Genomic DNA, 18,292 nt, shown 5'->3' with positions numbered 1-18,292 from the left:
AAGAGCATCCTTACAGGAAATGTGAGCTCCACAGGGCTGTTTCTTGCTGTTGCTCTGTGTACGCTGGCGGCATTGTGCCAAGAAACAGGTGAGAGCGCATGCGTGAAGCTACACACCACCATGCTGCTGGCCCCTGGGGGCTCTGCTGCTCCAGGGAGAGACCCTAGGGTCTCCAGGAGAGGTGCACCCCCTCCGTTAGGCTCCTCGATCAACACCATCTCTCTCTCTGCTGGACTTCTGACAGATGTTCAGCAGGGAACTTTGAGGTTGGGCCCTCTGGCAAGGACCTAGAGTGGCACCACCTCGTATTGGTAATTAGGTACCCTTGTGTTGTCTCGTAGCCAGTTAAGGGGTGGCTTTCACCATCCACTTTTGAAAATTAAGGCCAAGGAGCTTGAGGGCAGTCCCTCCAAAGGATGACAGGGAAAAAGGTGCCTCCTTCTTTGTAACATTCAGGCAGCTTTTTGGCTCAGCTCTTTAAAGATCCCTCCCAACTAGGCTGGTTTTTCTATGTGTTGCAGCTAAATAAAGAACCTGAGAATGTGTTCAAAGGCGATTCTACTCCTCAGCAATTCATTTTCTGCCTTTTTATCAAGCCCACGGACACAGTCCTCAGCATCAGGAGTGCTTGGGTCACATATATCTACTACTATTTTAGAGATGGGGAAACTGCGGCACATTTACTTGTTTTTCACAATACCGCTCGGTAGATTGCAAATCTCTCTCTTTGCCACTTACCCTCCGATAGAGACCGCTTGGTTTCCCCTCCTAAGCCTACTGGCTTAGAAGATGTTGCATGTAAGATGTACACCATCATCCGTGAGAATCACCAGCTGGGCTCTTCAATGCATTCTGCAGGCTGTGAAGGTCAAGGGGGCTGCAGATGTGGGGTCCAGCCGACCTCTGCCTGTGCTTTTCATCACCTTGTGAGAGGTCTGCAAGGCACACACAGCCTGGTTTGTGGCTTCTGTTGACCTCTCACGGGCCCTTGACCCGGTAGTTAGGAATCGGTTATGGGCTAAGCTGGATACACTCAGTGTAGACCCTGGTTATTGATGCTCCTTTCGAGGTTGAACTTCACACTTCTGCAGGGTCAGGAGGGCCTCCAAGGGAATCCCCAGTACAGTTGTAGAGCAAGACGCTCTCACCCACCCACCCCCTTCCTCTTCATTTGTTCCTGAATAACCAGTCAGAGGTCACAGACTGAACACCCACAGGTCCACTCTGCCCCACAGACAGATGGGCTTTGTTTGGCCACTCAGTGCTTTGGAAAACTTTTACTCGGTTGCCAATATTTAAAACTTGGGAGATTTCACAGAAAGAACACAATTTCTGGCTTCTCTTGGCAAATCAGGAGATCTGGCTGTGCGAAGCCCACTTTGAGCCCCGTGGCAATCAGGAGCAGTCCCCGCCCCCATGCACACCAGTCTAGAAAAAGGTCAGGCACTCCGGGTTCTCCCAGCCCCCACTCCTGATGCCCTCGGACTGGATATTCCCCTACCCCCTTCCTTAGTTAGAGAGAATAACACGTGTTGTCAGGCCAGCAGGTGACGTGGCTTCACCTGGCATAGACCTGAGATCCTGCTATCTGATCGTCACCCCACCCCATCCTCCTCCCCCACAAAGAGCTATGAGTCAACTGTTCTGCTGATCTTCGTGCTTAAGAGGAGGCCTTCTTAACCTAGTGTTTCCCTGCTCCAAAATGATTAATGCTGCTCTGGGGTATGTAAAATCAGTTGAAGGTAAAAGATTATGAAGGCGATGTCATAAGTTTGAGCAGACGGGTGCACACTTCTCTGGGGCCATCGTGCACCCTCCAACCAGAAAAACGGAGTAGCCCCGGGATTGGCATCCGCAGGAGGTCCGCTCCCTGGAATGGAGGGACCAGAGGCCGAGCAGGGTGCCCGGAGCCCAGGACTGGGGTCACCTAATGGAAGCTGGACATATGGAGGCCTGTCAGGAGCCGCAGTAGAAACAGAGGTGCAGAGGGAAGAAGACTCTGGCTTCTCTCTGCCCCCCACCCCCGGCGTCCTCCGAGTGCCTCCCATTGGCTGAATGCAGCGGGAAGCCAGACAACGCAGGGTAGCATGGCAGCAGGGGTCAGCCTCTCTCTGCTGGGGAGAAAAGCAATAAAGGAACAAGAAAACGACGGAGGAGAAGCAGCCTGAGAACGGGCACCATGGGGATTTCATTAAGACGTCGCATTCAGCTTGCCACGGAGCCAAATCTGGACAAGACAGAGAAGTTCTGATGTTATAATCTAGAAATTGTAACCACATCCCTCAAGAGTCCACGGAGATACAGGTAGCTGATAAGCCTCTGCCAAAACGTTTCTTCCTCCTGACATCAAGAAAGAAAAAAAGGTGTAAATCCATAACAATGAGGAGATAAGTATCTAAGTCGTATCTTGCAGAGAAATAATGTTAGAGCTCCTCCCAAAAGCCAAGGCAGCTGTGTCTCCACCAGCGAGATCTCAACCAGCCATGTTTCCGAAGAGGCGTCTTGGCAGTCAAGGGGTGTCCCCAGGGAAACTAACAGAACTGGGAAGGGCAGCCTCCACCTTACTGGGTAACTTAGTAGCCGCTGAAGAATGGGGCTTCCAGGAGCGTGGCTCAGCCTGGACCCAATGAGGCAAGCTAATCAGGGTCAGCCCCAGGATGTGCCCTGCAGGAATGGGAGAGAAATCCACAGGCTTTCCAGGCCAAGGTACCTGAAGTGGGGGGGCTATCTACTGGAGGGGGAGCAGCCAAACAAGGAAGAGTAGCAGGGTACATTGTGGGGAGATCTGTGAGTCAGAATAGGAGTAGTATAATAATAATTCTTATACGTATATACTGAGCAGTTACTATTACCAAGCACTGACAGAAGAACTTCATGTTGATTTTACTTATTTATTTATTTATGTAATTCACTGAGGCACTGCTATTATTAGCCCCTTATTTATTTATTTATTTATGTATTTTAGAGAGAGTACAAGTGGGGGGAGTGGCAGAGGGAGAGAGAGAAAGGATCTTAAGCCGGCTCCACACCGAGCTCAGAGCCCGACTCCGGGGCTCAAACCCATGACCTGGGATCTTGACCTGAGCTGAAATCAAGGGTCAGACGCTAAACTGACTGAGCCACCCAGGCGCCGCAGCCGCTTTTTTTTCTAATGAGGAAACTGAAGCAGTGGTTCTTTGGAACTTTCAGATTCCCTGCGTTGGTACTTTTGTTTCTCTTTTTAAGTAGAGGACCAAAGGAAGATTGTCCACTTTCTGTTTTGCTAGGAGAGAGTAATTTCCAAAGAGAGAGGACATTTCCAATGTCCAAATAAGGACACTGGGAAGAACACTGCATCTCCACCAGCACACCATAAAATAAGCACATTTTCACACCAAAGTATCAAAAGGGCTTAATCTCAGGGAAATAATGAAGCAACTTGCACAGCTGGTGTGTGGCAGATCCAGGATTCAAATCCGGGCAGTTTGGCTCCAGAAATGAAGGTAGCTGACCAGCTTCTGTCCAGATGGTTTCTCTGGAGGATGGAAGGGTGAACCACGTGCACCCCTCCCCCCACCAGGAGGAATGGCAGGTGGCCAGTTGAGCAGGGCAGTAGGGCTGCTCACAATACAGGGGTAGGACCCAGTGGGAATGGGGAACCTCAGGGCACCCAGCAGGAGGAGCGGGCGGCAGGGCTGGGGGGGTGGGGAAAAGCACCTAAACCTGGGAGTTGGGAAAGGAGTCCTCCTGGCCTGCCATCGTGATGGGCTGCCTTGCACTGAGAACTTCACCAGGGCCACATCCGGAACGGGTCTTGCCTTCTCCCTGGGTGGGCCTGAGCCACCAAATCTGGGTTCTCATAAATCAGGATCACTGTGACATTAAATCATATCACACATGTGATAGACATCCAGGACCACAAAAGGACACCCTGCCTTTTGTTTTTGTTTTTGTTTTTTTAAATGTTTTATTTATTTCTAGGAGAGAGAGAGAGACAGACAGTGTGAGCAGGGGAGGGTCAGAGAGAGAGGGAGTCACAGACTGAAACAGGCTCCGGGCTCTGAGCTGGCAGTCAGCACAGAGCCCGACGCGGGGCTCAAACCCACGAACCATGAGATCAGGACCTAAGCGAAAGTCGGACTCTTAACCGACTAAGCCACCCAGGCGCCCCTGACACCCTGCCTTTTGAAGACTGTCTAGAAGAATAGCGCTGTCCATACCCTGTGCGGAGAATACTTGGGAAAGATTCCTTTATTACATTTCATGGATGAACAGAGACCTCTAGTCCTTTCCCAAGGTCACACAGTGAGTCTAGCTAATTCTTTCACCTGATTTTCTTTTCTGTCGGGCACTCTATTCCAACAGATGCATTAAATTAAATCTTCCGCAGATCTGGCATCTCCCTATAGCATCTTCCCTCATCTGTAGGATAGGTTATATCAATAACCGCCATGGTATTGGGGTGTCCTGCAGGGGTGGGAGATAAGGCTGGAGGGGTGATTTGAGGCCTTGGTGAAAATGGGGATGAGAATAGTCTCCACCTCACAGGATTGTTGCGAAGGTTCAACAAAGTGTAGAAGATGCCAGAACAGCACTTGGCCCAGAGTAAATGTCGCTGAGTGTGAGCTGTGGGCGTGGCGTGGCTATGTCTGCGCTCAGTCCTTGATGAGGCCACTGCCCCCAAGTCCTTGATGAGGCCACCAGGGGCAGCACCCCGCCAAGACCTGAGGAGGAATCCCCAGAGGGTCCAGCTGCGTGGGATTTTCTAGCTCTGAGATTAGAGAACTTTCACATTTCTCCAAATGGGCCTCTTTTTGGTAGGAGACAGAGGATTGTCTGCTTTTATTTTGCAAGTAAGAGAGACTAACTTCCAAGGTATTGTATTTCCATTGTCCAAATGGGGTCATTGGGGCAAAAACCTACCATCTACTATTACCATCACGCGGTAAAAGGAAGGACATTTGAACATGGACACAGCGGACAGGACACAATCGCAGAGAAACGGACAGTCCTTTAGAGTGTGTGATCTCGCTTTCGGAGAAAGGGAGGCTTCCATGTTACTCTTTGTTTCTGGCTTCAGCTCCTGTCTGGAGTTTGGGAACCACTGTCCTCCGTCACGCAGGTTATATTCCTTGATTTTGTCGAACAGGCCCTCTTAGAAGCAGCATGTTTGTGAAGGGCTCTCTGGTCTGAAGGCCCAGCTGTCCACCAAATGGTTGACCTTGGACATGTCCCTTCACCTGTGGGGGAGCCAGGGTCCTCACCTCTGTAACAAAGAATCCTGCCCACCTCCGCCGGCGCTCAGCTTTAACCTGTGAGGGATTAAGTATATCATGTGTTTCTAGAACATCATTATTTCATTCCTTTCAAGATTTTCCTAAGCACTTTGATTCTATCTGAAAGCCCAGTCGCCAGCAAAGCCACCCTCCAGGCCCCTTGCCACGGTGGAGTCCATATTTGAGAATGGTGGTGGCCGTGGTGCCCAGGCTGAAATCAGATGTACATATTTGGCAACAGAGCGCAGTGTAACTGCAGATCACTGATCAAAACCAGTCGGTCTTATCACTGGGCTCTGACAGGTACTTGCTGGCTGCCTTCCCAGCCTGGGAAGGCATCCCCGAGGCAGCCAACGGGACCCCCTCCTCTCGCCTTTGATGTCCATGCGGCCACCTCACAGAGAAGGTAGCCCTGCTGGGGAGAGGGGCCCTGTGAGGCCCAGATAGATGCCCGCCTGTGGGAACAGGAAGCCTGGCGAGCTTGAGGAAGCAGCGGCATCCTGGACTGCTGCCTCCACCTTCCCAACCGGCCTCTGGAAGTTTCCCAGGCAACTTCTCCGGCCTCCAGACAACTTTCTTCCCGCCTCTCACCTCTCCTGAAATGGCATCCTCTCTCACAGCCTTGTTTGCCGACCGCACACATGTAAAGGGCTCTACCTTTTCAGAGTGCTTTGTAATCTTTAATGAGCTAATCCCCGTCTCCCTGGCGTGGTTGGGGAGCTGGCTGATGTTGCTCGGGAAGGAACTGAGACCCAGGTGTCATGGAGTGACTTGCTCCAGGTCACCCCTGGCAAATCCAGGATTGTGGGCGCACAGCAAATTGGCCTGCACTGGCATTGCTCTAATGATGGCCTTTGTTGTCGGGCTTCTGTGACTGATTGCTCATTGTGACACCTGAGCTCCCACAGGGCTGGGACTCGTGTGTTTCCTTTTTTCTTCAGAAGGACTTGGCCAGACCTGCCGTACCTGTCTGTGCGTGGCCCAAGGACCACCCCGCTCTCCAGACGGAAAGGGCCAGCCTTCCATAGCTTTTAGCTGTTAGGCCAGGAGCCAGCAGACCACATCTAGAAGGCCGAAGCTGGCCCACTGCCTGTTTGTTGTATGGTCCACGGGACCAAAANATATATATATTTATTTATTTATTTATATATTTATTTATTTTTGGGAGAGCACAAGCGGGGGGGGCAGAGAGAGGGGAGCAGAGGATCCAAAGCGGGCTCTGCGCTGACAGGCTGACACCACAGAGCCCAATGCGGGGCTCGAACTCACGAACCATGAGGTCATGACCGGAGCCGAAGTTGGACCCTCGACCGACTGAGCCACCGCACGCCCCTACTTTACATTTTTAAATGTAAAAACTCAAAATAATTGATTTGACATAGGAAAGTTATATGAAATTCAAACTCCCATTTCCTAAAAGGGAGTTTTCTTTGCACACAGCTGCCCTTGCCCACTTAACATTGTCTAGGGCTGCCTTGGCACCACAAAAGGCAAAGCTAGCCCTTGCAACAGGGACCGCACGGTCCACAAAGCCTAAATATTACTGTCATGAGTTGAAATGTGTTCTCCCCTAAACCCCTGGCCCCCCAAATTCGTATGCCGAGGGCCTAAGCCCCAGGACCACAGAATGTGACCTTATTGGGAAATAGGGTCTTTGCTGCTGTTACTGGTTAAGATGAGGCACAGTACAGCAGGGCGGTCCCCTACTGCAGTTATGACTAGTGTCCTTCTAAAAAGAGGAAGCTCAGGCACAGATACCCACACACAGAGAGGGCCACGTGAAGAGGAAGATGGAGACCAGGGTGATGCACCTACAAGCCAAGGAACCTCAGATATTGCCAACACGACACCAGCAGCAGGGGAGAGGCATGGAGCAGATTCTCCCTCAGCCTTTGGAGGAACCAACCTGCCATACCTTCATCTCTAGCTTCTAGCCTCCAAAACTGTGAGACCGAGAAATTTCTGTTATTGAGGCCCCCCGTGTGTGGTCCTTTGTAAACTAGTACATTTGCCATCTTGTCCTTTCCAAGAAAGCAGTTGCTGCTCCCTGTTGAACTATGTAGAACTTTGGAAACGGGGTTAAGCTACTCTGGCCCTCGCTCAGGACCTAACCTAGGTGTGCTAGGGCTCAGCCACTCATTCCCATCTCCTTGGTTTCCTGCTGGAGTGTGCTCATGTCTCCACCTGTCAAAATGGCTCCCTCCTGTGCCTGGTTCCCTCAGGGCTCCCGGATAACCCACTTCTCCTCAACTTAGGTCAGGAAGTGTGGACTATGAATGGTAGACGATGGTTTAGTAAGTTGGCCCAGAGATGACATCTGGTTTTCCTCTTATTTTTTAAAAAGTTTTAAATGATTTATTTATGTATTTTTATTTGAGAGAGAGAGAGAGAGCATGCACAAGTGGGGGGGAGGGGGAGAGAGAGAATCTCAAGCAGGCCCCACACTCAGCGTGGAGCCTGACATGGGACTTGATCCCACCACCCTGGGATCATGACCAGAGCCAAAACCGAGAGTCAGATGTTCAACTGACTGAGCCACCCAGGCAACCTGGTTTTCCTCCTGGTTTGTTTTGTTTTGTTTTGTTTTGTTTTTTTTACATTTATTTATTTTTGAGAGACAGAGTGAGACAGAGAGCAAGCAGAGGAGGGACAGAGAGAGAAGGACACACAGAATTTGAAGCAGGCTCCAGGCTCTGAGCAAACAGCACAGAGCCCAATGCGGGACTCGAACCNTGTGCTCATGTCTCCACCTGTCAAAATGGCTCCCTCCTGTGCCTGGTTCCCTCAGGGCTCCCGGATAACCCACTTCTCCTCAACTTAGGTCAGGAAGTGTGGACTATGAATGGTAGACGATGGTTTAGTAAGTTGGCCCAGAGATGACATCTGGTTTTCCTCTTATTTTTTAAAAAGTTTTAAATGATTTATTTATGTATTTTTATTTGAGAGAGAGAGATAGAGCATGCACAAGTGGGGGGGAGGGGGAGAGAGAGAATCTCAAGCAGGCCCCACACTCAGCGTGGAGCCTGACATGGGACTTGATCCCACCACCCTGGGATCATGACCAGAGCCAAAATCGAGAGTCAGATGTTCAACTGACTGAGCCACCCAGGCAACCTGGTTTTCCTCCTGGTTTTTTTTGTTTTGTTTTGTTTTGTTTTGTTTACATTTATTTATTTTTGAGAGACAGAGTGAGACAGAGAGCAAGCAGAGGAGGGACAGAGAGAGAAGGACACACAGAATTTGAAGCAGGCTCCAGGCTCTGAGCAAACAGCACAGAGCCCAATGCGGGACTCGAACCCGTGAACCATGAGATCGTGACCTGAGCTGAAGTAGGATGCTTAACCAACTGAGCCACCCGGGCGCCCCCTCTTGTTTTAAGCATCTTATCCCAGAGGCAGGCATCTTATGAGACATGTCCCGCCAGGTCCTCCATCTCATGTGGCTTTGGGCAGCTGTCCTCTCTGGTCATGAATGGAAATTCTCATTCTGAGATGAAAGAAACAACAGCTCCTAAAGATTATGAGCCCCACAGCTATGTTTAAAATTTCCAAGGGACCAGGCTGGGACTCTCCTGTCCTTAGAGGAAGACTTTGTACAGCCCCAAAGCAAATGTGTGATGCAGCGATGGGAAAGCAGGTGGGAACATGGAGAACAGTCACCGTACAGGCCAAGACCACGTGGCCAGGTCCATATCCGGTTCTGGGTCCCCAAATCCCATGTGTTTGTGACCTGCGGCTGCCGTAACAAAGCATCACAAACTGAGGGGCTTACAACAACAGAAATGTATTCTGTCGTGATTCTAGGAGCTTGAAGTCTGAAATCAAAGAGACAACAGAGCCATGTTCCTTCTGAGGGCTCTAGAGAAGAATCCTTCCTGATCCTGTGGATCCTCCTCCTCCAGATCCTGTGGCCCCAGGCATTCCTTGGCTTATAGCTACGTCTCTCCAATCTCTGCTACCAACCTCACAGGACCCTAGTCCCCGTGTCATTCTGTGCCCTGTCTTCCTATGAAAACACCAGTCATTGGATCTAGGGTCCACCCTACACCCACGCCAATTTTATCTCAAGATCCTTAACAAATTACATCTGCAAAAACCCTGTATCCAAATAAGGTCACATTCTGAGGTCCTGGGTGGACATGAACGGAACGGGGTTGGGAGGGACACTGCACTTCAGTAAAGTCAATATGGCCGAAGTGAGAGAAGTCTCAACCAAACTTGCTCACATCCTGAGGGAATTGTTTGACCCCTGTAACTGGGAAGTTTCAGTATGACTCTTCAGGTTTCAGGCACACAGCAGGATCCAAGGGTCCAAATAATGCTTTCAGGAATCCATCTCTTCTCCTCATCTCTGGATGCTGTGTTCCTCCTTGCTGGCATCTTGCGGGCAGGTTCCCGTCCTGCAGGATGAAAAGAATGGCACTGGCCATTCTAGGCTTCCACTGCCCCTACAATCAATTCCAGTAAAGAGAGTGCCTTTTTCTTGATCTTCGAGAAAAAAAGAATCCCCAGAGGTCTCTATGTGGCTTCGGTGGTATGCCAGTTCCTGAACAAATACTTGTGCAAGGGATAGAGAGCTGTGATTAGCCAGGCCTGCCTGGCTCATATGTCTACCTGTGGAATCAGAGAATTGGGGCCAGCCCTACCTGAACTCTTGGGGTGAGGCTGAGGATACTCCCCAAAGATGCAGAATACCGAAGACGCTGGGTGGGCATTTACCAGGGGGCATAACAGCCACACAACTCCAGCTCAGGTGCACCCATGTACCCACCCAGCTTTGAAAACGATGCTTCAAATCCAAGTTAATGTTACAGGCTGATGACAAGGAACCATATCCCCTATTCCTGTTTGCATTTCTTTCTGGTGAGTACTAACATTGAATTTGATATAGACACTTAGAGAGCCTTTCCCTTGGCCCTTGTTTTGGAGAACTTCCCAAAGAGATGCAGGTACAGACTCCTCCGCACAGTTTACCGCATGCTCTCAGGATTGCTAATTGTTCCGCCAATTCTTCCTGTGCTGTCAGACCCCAGAGGTGGGACATCATTATTCAGGCCTGTTGGCCATGCAGGAAAGCATGTGCAGGATGGGGCAGTGAACCTGTGGAGTGTCGTGCACTCTCCAGCTAATGAATGCAGGCTTGTAAAAGAGTTTGGACACTGCTGGCATCCTTAATGGGAGGGTGGCTGATCGCTAACTCCTAAAGCTGTGCTCATCTACAAGCAGCCCTTAGAAACCAGGAAGCACACGACGTGAACCTTCAGGGGAGCACATGTAGGTAGTCTCTCCTTCATGCATTCAGCAAGCACATTTTTGAGAATGTCTGTGCCAACCTCTGTTTTAGACACTAGGCATACAAACGACAAAGGAGAGTCAGTCCCTGGAAGGTCTACTTTTTGTTGGAGAAACCTGCACAGACACAGAAACTCATAAGACTATGTGATAAGAGATGCCCAGGGAAGTACAAGAGTCAGACAAGGTCATGGTCAGGAAATTCTTCATGGGAGAAGTGGGAGCAACATGCTGTAGATCAAGGACTTCATTTTGGAATCCAGGTAAATCAACCTAAAAATGCTTGTAGGTCTCAAAATAACAGAAGACCTAACTCAAACTAACTCGATGAAGTAAGTTAATTATTTTCTCATCTAACTGAAAGTCCAGAGGAAGGGTCGTTTGATAGAGAGTTTCACCATGTTTTCGGGACCAGGGTTCCACTTCCCTGCCATTCTATCAATGGTGCTATCTTCCCTGGCTCAGCTTCTTCTCAGGCTGGCTCCCCTCATGGAAACAAAACGGCTGCAGCAGATCCAGGCCTCACATCCACACCCCATACGATCCAGGTGACCCAGCATTCAAAGCCAGGCTCTTGAGATTCACTCTGTTGGAATGGCCTAAGTCACGTGCCTGCATCCACCTCATTAAGCCATTTTTCATCACCTTAATACAACTCTGCCATGAGTCCAGGGGACTCCTGAGCCGCAGTGCTCCATGTGACGACTCAGGGATCCAGGCAGAAGCAGTGTCCTGCCGACCTGTAACTCCACTCCTAAAACATACAGCCTCCTGAATCAGAACTGCAAGGAAAGAGCCAGCAGTCAAACACTGCGAGCCAGATGCCTGGCGTGGAAGTGACAGCCAGCGCCTCTGCTCACATTTCATTGACCTAACACAGGTCACATGGCTGGGCCTAACTTCAAGGGACAGGTGAGAGCCCGCTGTGTCTAGGAGTAGAGGAGAACGGCATGCTGGCGGATGCCCGCGACGCCTCCTGCGGCCGTGGAATTCCCGGGCTTCCAAGCAGGAGAGAGAACCGCACCGCGTGTCACCCCGCATGCCCCCTCTCTGCCCGGTCTCCTCCAATCCCGCTGCCACACGCAGGAGCTTGTTTCCAGAGGGGGAGGAGACTGGCAATGGAAAGATTAGCCGCTCCCAGGGTTCCACACGGGGATCAGTATTTTCAATAGTACTTTGTGAGTTCAGCCTCAAAGTAAATGGTTAATTCATCTTGTATCAACAGCACTGTGATTCATAATGTAAACTTGGAGAATCCTTGATGTTTCGGGCCCACATTCCTTTTAATTTGGCTCCGCGTTCTTTTAAAGCCACAGTGTGCTCACTTAATAGAATGCAGCATGCAAATGCACAAGTTTTTGCCCGGAGGCAATTTAGCCTGGCTGTTTCAATGGATGTCTTCTTTCAAGTGTATATTCTTTCTTAAATTATTTACTGGGTAAACACACTTTGCATTTTCAAAAGGGAGATTAAGACAGCTTGCTGCAGACCTCGCTGAACGTAAAGCCCCCCTGTTGCCCAAAGTTAGAACGAAGTTACTTCGGGCTTCCCCAAAGTTCCTTCCCTGGCTCGCTAGCTGGGAACCCCTCTCCTGGCCTGTTGTCCTGATGCTCTGCAAACCCCGCATTCCTTTCTGCTTTGCCTACAGCAATACCTGCCAGCAGCCTCCGGCTGGGACTGTACTCCAGGCTTCCTCACAGATGGGACCCACCAGTGCCAGCCTTTGTTTCCCCCCGCTCCTGGCTGGCTCGTTCCTACCCCGTCAAGGACCCCAGCAGCTCCCTTTTCTGGTCCTTAGAGGCATCATAGCAACCTAACACCTTTGAGGTCCAAAGCGGGGTTGCTAGCCTGAGTCAAGCTTACCTCCAACTCAGTCCGCTCCAAATCTTTTTTTTTTTTTTTTTTGCCCCTTGTCTACACTTTGTCCTAAATATCTGTCAGCCCTCTGTCTGAAAGCAAGTGCTCTCTCCTGCCCACGTCCTCCGCCACATGCCTCCGTTCCGTGAGGACCGTGCCTTCTCCTGGCATCAGGGAGAAGATCCATTAGTGCTCTGGGAAGGCATATGGTATGAAGCTGCATCTTTGGGGGGTTTACTTCAACGTTTAACTTCAGACTTTCCTACGCAGACTCCCTGAGATTTGCCTGCAGAGTTTGCACAGATTTCTTCTCCGTTTACCCTTGAATGGAACGATTGCAATTACAGGAGCTGCATTCTCTGATGAGCATCCTCGGGTGGGTCTCTTTGGAGCGCGGTGTGCCAGCAACCGTACTGTGTGCTGGGGCTGTAGAGGAGTCGGCTCCAGGCTCTGGGCCCACCGAGGAGTGAGTGGACAGCTCGGTCTTTCCCACCAGCAGAGAGGTCAGACTATCCTGGGATCTGTCGTGTGCGGAGTGAATTAAACATATGAGCTGGGAAGAGGGATTGTGGGAGAATCACACCCCTCTTTGCCTTGAGATGAGGGAAGCCCAATTAGGAAGGCCAGGGAAGAGCTGAGGATTCAGGGATTCCTGTGTATTCATTTTTCTAACCATGCTTCAGATTAAACAAGTAACACCCGCAGTTAATCCTTTATAAATTAGCACCATGGATGCCTTGGGGCCCTCAACCCACAAATAAAATGGTTGTCAACCAAGAGACGCACTACCGTATATTACTTAAGGCAGAATTTTAAAGAGTTTTCATGCTTTTAATCTGTTTCACTGCTGAGTTTCAATTTTGCTGATTTCCTTTGCGAGTCTGACGCAGATGACTGTGGCAAATAGAGATTGTGACAGTGACTCGGGCAAACGGGAAATGTAGAGACTGTTCTGAAGACTTCTGCCCCCTTCCAGAGAAAAGGGGAGAACATCAACTTGGGTTTCAAATCAAGCCACCAAGTGGCACCGATCAGTGTTCATAATTAGCCTCACTTTTAACAAGCCGTGAAGTCCTGTTTTTATTTATTTATTTGGAGGACAGAGAATCTTCCTGCCTCCTGAGTAAATATGGCCTGTTAAGTCCGAATTAGCTGTCATGGCAGAAGAATTAATGTCAGGGCACAGCCTTTCTAGTGGGGAAGGGGAGAAATAAACGAGACAGATCTTAGCTGAGCCTTGCGTGATAAATGAGGACCGAGCGGATCATTCATCTCCTTCGAGGAAAGTGGACACAGGCACTAACGCAGTTTTGCGGAAGACGTGTCAGCAAATGTGATCATTTTGTAACCTGTCAGGAGGAGAGGGAGCTGGTCCTTCCAGGGGGCCATGGGGGAGGGGGCTTGTCTGATGTGACCATCACCATCCATCTATGTAGGTTTGGAGAAGAAGGGGGTGGGTGAGGAGGAATCCAACTGAAGCCACAAGGATGTCATCTTCCTTCCGGAAGCTAGTAAAGGCTGCCAACGCCTTCCAGAGATTTCTTCACAGAGACACAAAATAGGAGGCAGGGTCTCTGTCGGACTAAGACAGCAGACCTTTTTCTGTTTGATATTTGCAGGAACAGGCGGATGGGATTTGCTGTGGGGTGTCAGGCATAGACAGCCACTCTATCGCTGTCTGGTGGGTTCTGTGGGAGGAGCGTGGGCCGGGCCACTTGACCTGGGTTCCCTTTGACAGCCTCAACAAAGCATTCTGTCGCTCGACCCCTTTTCTCAGAATGAGCTCACACACTGTGAGGCCACTTCCTTGCAAACTCTCTGAAGGCGTCTCGGAGCACGTGTCTCTATTCTGTTTCTCCTCCTGACTTCCCGGTCCCCCGTCATCCACACCAGCTTATATTTGGGCCTCTGGAGTCCCCAGAGGTGAGGGTCCACCAAGCAAAGCACATGAGGCACTTAGGTACTCTGTGTAATTTCTCATTTCCATCTTTTTTTTTTTTTTTTTTGTTACGGAGCAAATGTAATGTTTCCTCCTGGCAACCGAGCAGTGAGCCCCAGTGACAGATGACGGTTTCGCAGCCTGAGCTGCGAGTTTGACACTTGCTTCTTAATCCTGTCCTTTTCTTCCTAAATCTCTCTTTTACTTTTCCCCGGGTATTTTTGTACAGGTAAGTACCTTACTGACATATGTTTCCTTGGAGTCTTTTACTTTTACAGGAAACACTGCCAAAAAATGAGGCTTGTCTCACATTTTAAATTAAAACGAGAAGCTCACATGGGGCCCTTGATCGCTTAAAGATTTCTACATGGTACCCCGAGCCTAGAAAAGCCATTTGATTCGCTTTAGCATTTCTCTGAGTGCCGCGTGACAGTCACTGTGGAGTCGTTCATTTCCTCCCGGGTCGTTTCTAGAACCAAAAAGCTCATGAGCGCACACATGCAGGCGTGTACACACACACACACACGCACGCACGCACGCACGCACGCACGCATGCGCTCTCACTCAAGCCCCACACTGGGCTTCCTACCCCCACCTGTGAAGCCATACTTTGATTAGCCAACTTGGTCTGGAATGGTCTTTGTCAGAAAGTCCTTCGTTTATCTGTGCGAATTATTTTCTTTCCTTTGCTCTTTCATAGAATCATCCAGAACCGCATCCTGGTCGTCATCTTGGCCATCATCCTGGTTGTCACCATCCTGATGGCGATCACTTTTTCTGTCAGAGGACATTGATGGATCTGCTCTTCCCTGATAAACAGCAACAACGGCCTGTTCTGAGTAATTAAGACAAAATGGTCACATGAATCATTCTTTTGCGCCGACAGGCCCTGAATGACCCTCCCTCTTGTCACCAGTGTTCAGCTGAAGCGCAAAGAGTGTAAAAATATTTTCTATTCCTGCTTGCGTGTGGGTCGGTTTCCTTTTCTAGGTTTGTCTTCACCCAGATTTGTTCTTTTGTAGGAGAAGGTGAATGTTTATTTGCCTTTTGGGAATTTCATCTACTCACCAAAATAGCCTTGGTGACTTTTCTTCCTGGCCTGTGGACATGTCAGGGGTCATGGTTTGGGATAGGGCATGATGAGTCAGTCATGGGGCATCTGATGGGCTGTGCTGTTTGTCATACATCTCTTGTCACCAAACTGCCCTTCTGTGATGTGCAAGGATAAAATGCAGAGAAAAACAGAGGCCAGAGCCAGTGACCCACTCCAGTAAACCGGCCCCATTCCTACCCAGGCATAATGAATATACTCTACCTGCCTGAGTGCTTTCATTGTAAAGGTGGATATTTAATGTCATTTGTGCAGGAAATTGACTTAGCACTTTCTCTGTTTTTCTATGCATATATATTTTTTTTTACAGCCAAGAATATTTTTGCTGAGCCTGCCCAAGATCCACTTTTCACAACTTTGATTACTGGCTACATGAAATATTTCCTTACCTTCCCCAAATCCCACAGTCCCCAGAATTTGCTGGCAAAGGGAGCTTTGGCATGATATTTAATTGTGACCTCCTCTCCCCTGACCTGTGTAAGCATCTCTGTATCCTTTCGGTTTTAATATCTGCACTGCCAAAAGCAGCCCTCATACATGCAAAAGGTCTGACAAGGTTCCCTCCACATCCATTCCGGTATGTAAAGAGAACATGAATATTTCAGGAAGAGCAAGAACATGAGTCTGTCAGTGTGAAATTTCAAATGTGATTATAAATATGGCACTGAGTCCTATAGGATGATCCACTAGAAATAAACTTTATGAGAAATGGTCACTAACCTCCTTCAAAAGAGTAAGGGATTGCAGCATGTTACAAAGGACTGCTTGGGTTTTCTGANAATGTTAGCACAGCCTTCCTGAATTCACTGTGTATTCAAACCTCTGACATGCTTTGTGAGTTTCTTTGGTTTCTTTCTGTCCGAGGTAACCGGGAATTGCATTCAAAATGAGTTCATTTAGGATCAGGCTTAAAGTTGCCCATGCTGAGGTCATTTCCCCCCAGTCATAAAGCAAAATGTGTTTTTCTTAAGACTTTGTAGGCATTTACGAGGTCCGTGCTATCTTTTGAAGATAATTGGAAGTTTTGAATCCTGGAAAAGCAAACCTGTTCTCTTCATAAAAAATGCTAACCGCCTGTGCCCAGAGATTGAGCTCGCCTCGATGCGGCACTTTATTTTATATTTTGTCCCAACTCCGAAAAGAACCATGATGGTTTAGAGAGGAAATGCAGAATGGCAAAATCCACCAGAGAAATCGTACTTAGCGCAACAAGCCAGGCCCTGCGTGTGTCCAGATAAATCATTTAGTATTGTGTAAATAAAACCGCAGCCTTTACTTTGCAGGGATGGTATGGGATTTGGGCAAAGAGAAGTAGAACAGTGAAGTAGTGGGAAGGCAGTGCTAATTTTCCTATCAGCTTAAGGGATCCATCTCAGCAAGTTTCTTTCATTCCGATAACGGGTTTCCGTACATGCTGAACACATTGAAGAAACCATTAAAAAGCAAGAGAACAAACAGACAACATCCTTCTCCTTCCGAAACACTAATGGCAGGGAAGTATTACCCCCGCGTCTCCGGTGGCTTTTGAAACCGTTGACTTAGCTAAAGCGTATAACCAGTTATCCAGCGACCCCTCACGCCTCTTCCCAAGGCCACCCACAAAACCGGGTTGATCTGATCATCTCAACCCACCGGCTCCTCAATATTTCACTAACACTTTGCATTCATGTTGAAGTAGATGAAATGGGGGGGGGGGAAGCATTACTTCCCTATCAATGGCTTTTCCTTTCCAGTTCTACCTCTTTATCAGCTCTTGCCCGAGCTTTTGCCCCAATTCAACCTTGAGACTGGGAGACTCTGAACAGATAACCCTTGGCCTACCAACCCCATCAAACCCACCTTGAGGGTGACCCCCAAGACCCTGATGGTGAGCGCTTTGTAGGAAGCTGGTCTGAAGTCCAGAGAACTCCCTGGCCCTCCGCCTGCTGCAGAAGAAATGCAAAGGAGCCCACCAGAGGCATGCTTTTCTCCCCTCTCCACTCCCCTGCTCCTCTGGGAAGGGAGAAAGCCCACAAATTCGAAGCAGGTCCTAGATCTGTGAAAGGTTCTAGGAACTTGCTATGTAGACTTTGACTGCTAACTATGCCTCCAGTTGGGAGCCTGTGCTAAAAAATGATGTTCAATGTGAAGGGGGGTGTGGGGGGTGGTGAAGAGAAGACACCGAGGAGGAAGAGGAAGAGGCGGCCCTTGCCATATAAAATTCATGCAGACTAAACAGTTTCCCTGACCGAATAAACAAAGCTGATGCTACCCTGCTCCAGAATCAAAAGCAATTTAATTAAAGTCTCTTAAGTTGTAAAGAGTTTTAAATGTTCCGTGTTGAAGGCGAATGCCTGCATATGCAATGGGCTTGACGTCAGCCGCCAGGCCTGGGCTGGGAGGCCATTTGCTATTCTGTTTAAGGCAGGCTGGATTGTCTTATTTTGGAACCAGCTTGGTGGGGGGTTTGCTTTGCTACTGCTTCTGAGCCCTGAGCTTCAAAGGCTGAAATTAATGGTGAACAAAATTGTGCAGCTCTGGCCGTCCCATGCGGGGCAAGCCCATTGAGGGTTATCATTAAGTAAAGAAATAAAGAGGGGGAAAAAAGCCTGCCTGTTCCAAAAACCTCATCAGATAATGACCTCAGTGATTGGATTTTCATTACCAAACAGCATCCAGAGATTATCTACCCCATAGAAGAAGGGAAGGGGGGGTGGTGGAAAGAAAGAAAGCAACTGTCTTTCTCTTCCTCTCTTTCTCTTTTTTTTTTTTTGCACATCTTTTCTTTAAAACTGTCAGATCATTTCAGTATTTCAAATCCGAGGAAAACAGCCTGCCTGCTGCTGTATTTGAAGTTGTA

At 49.1% G+C, this 18,292-nt stretch overlaps 1 protein-coding gene across 4 annotated transcripts in view; it reads left to right on the top strand.

The window, feature by feature from the left end:
- VTI1A (vesicle transport through interaction with t-SNAREs 1A) overlaps window positions 1-16,234 on the top strand; it is a 344,893-nt gene extending 328,659 nt beyond the window's left edge. For 2 of the 4 annotated variants that reach the window (XM_077779504.1, XM_077779505.1), the window contains one exon: window positions 15,043-16,234. In XM_077779504.1, the coding sequence (XP_077635630.1) occupies window positions 15,043-15,136 (94 nt within the window). In that variant the 3' untranslated portion in view covers window positions 15,137-16,234. The remainder of the gene's footprint in view (window positions 1-15,042) is intronic. The other 2 variants (XM_077779507.1, XM_077779508.1) reach the window with 1 other exon arrangement.
- The last annotated feature ends 2,058 nt before the right edge of the window (window positions 16,235-18,292 follow it).

Source organism: Crocuta crocuta, unplaced genomic scaffold (assembly GCF_008692635.1).
Source record: "Crocuta crocuta isolate KB4526 unplaced genomic scaffold, BGI_CrCroc_1.0 scaffold138, whole genome shotgun sequence".
Taxonomy (NCBI): Eukaryota; Metazoa; Chordata; class Mammalia; order Carnivora; family Hyaenidae; genus Crocuta; species Crocuta crocuta.
Note: the sequence above shows the minus strand (reverse complement) of the source record. Positions and strands in the feature narration are given on the sequence as shown.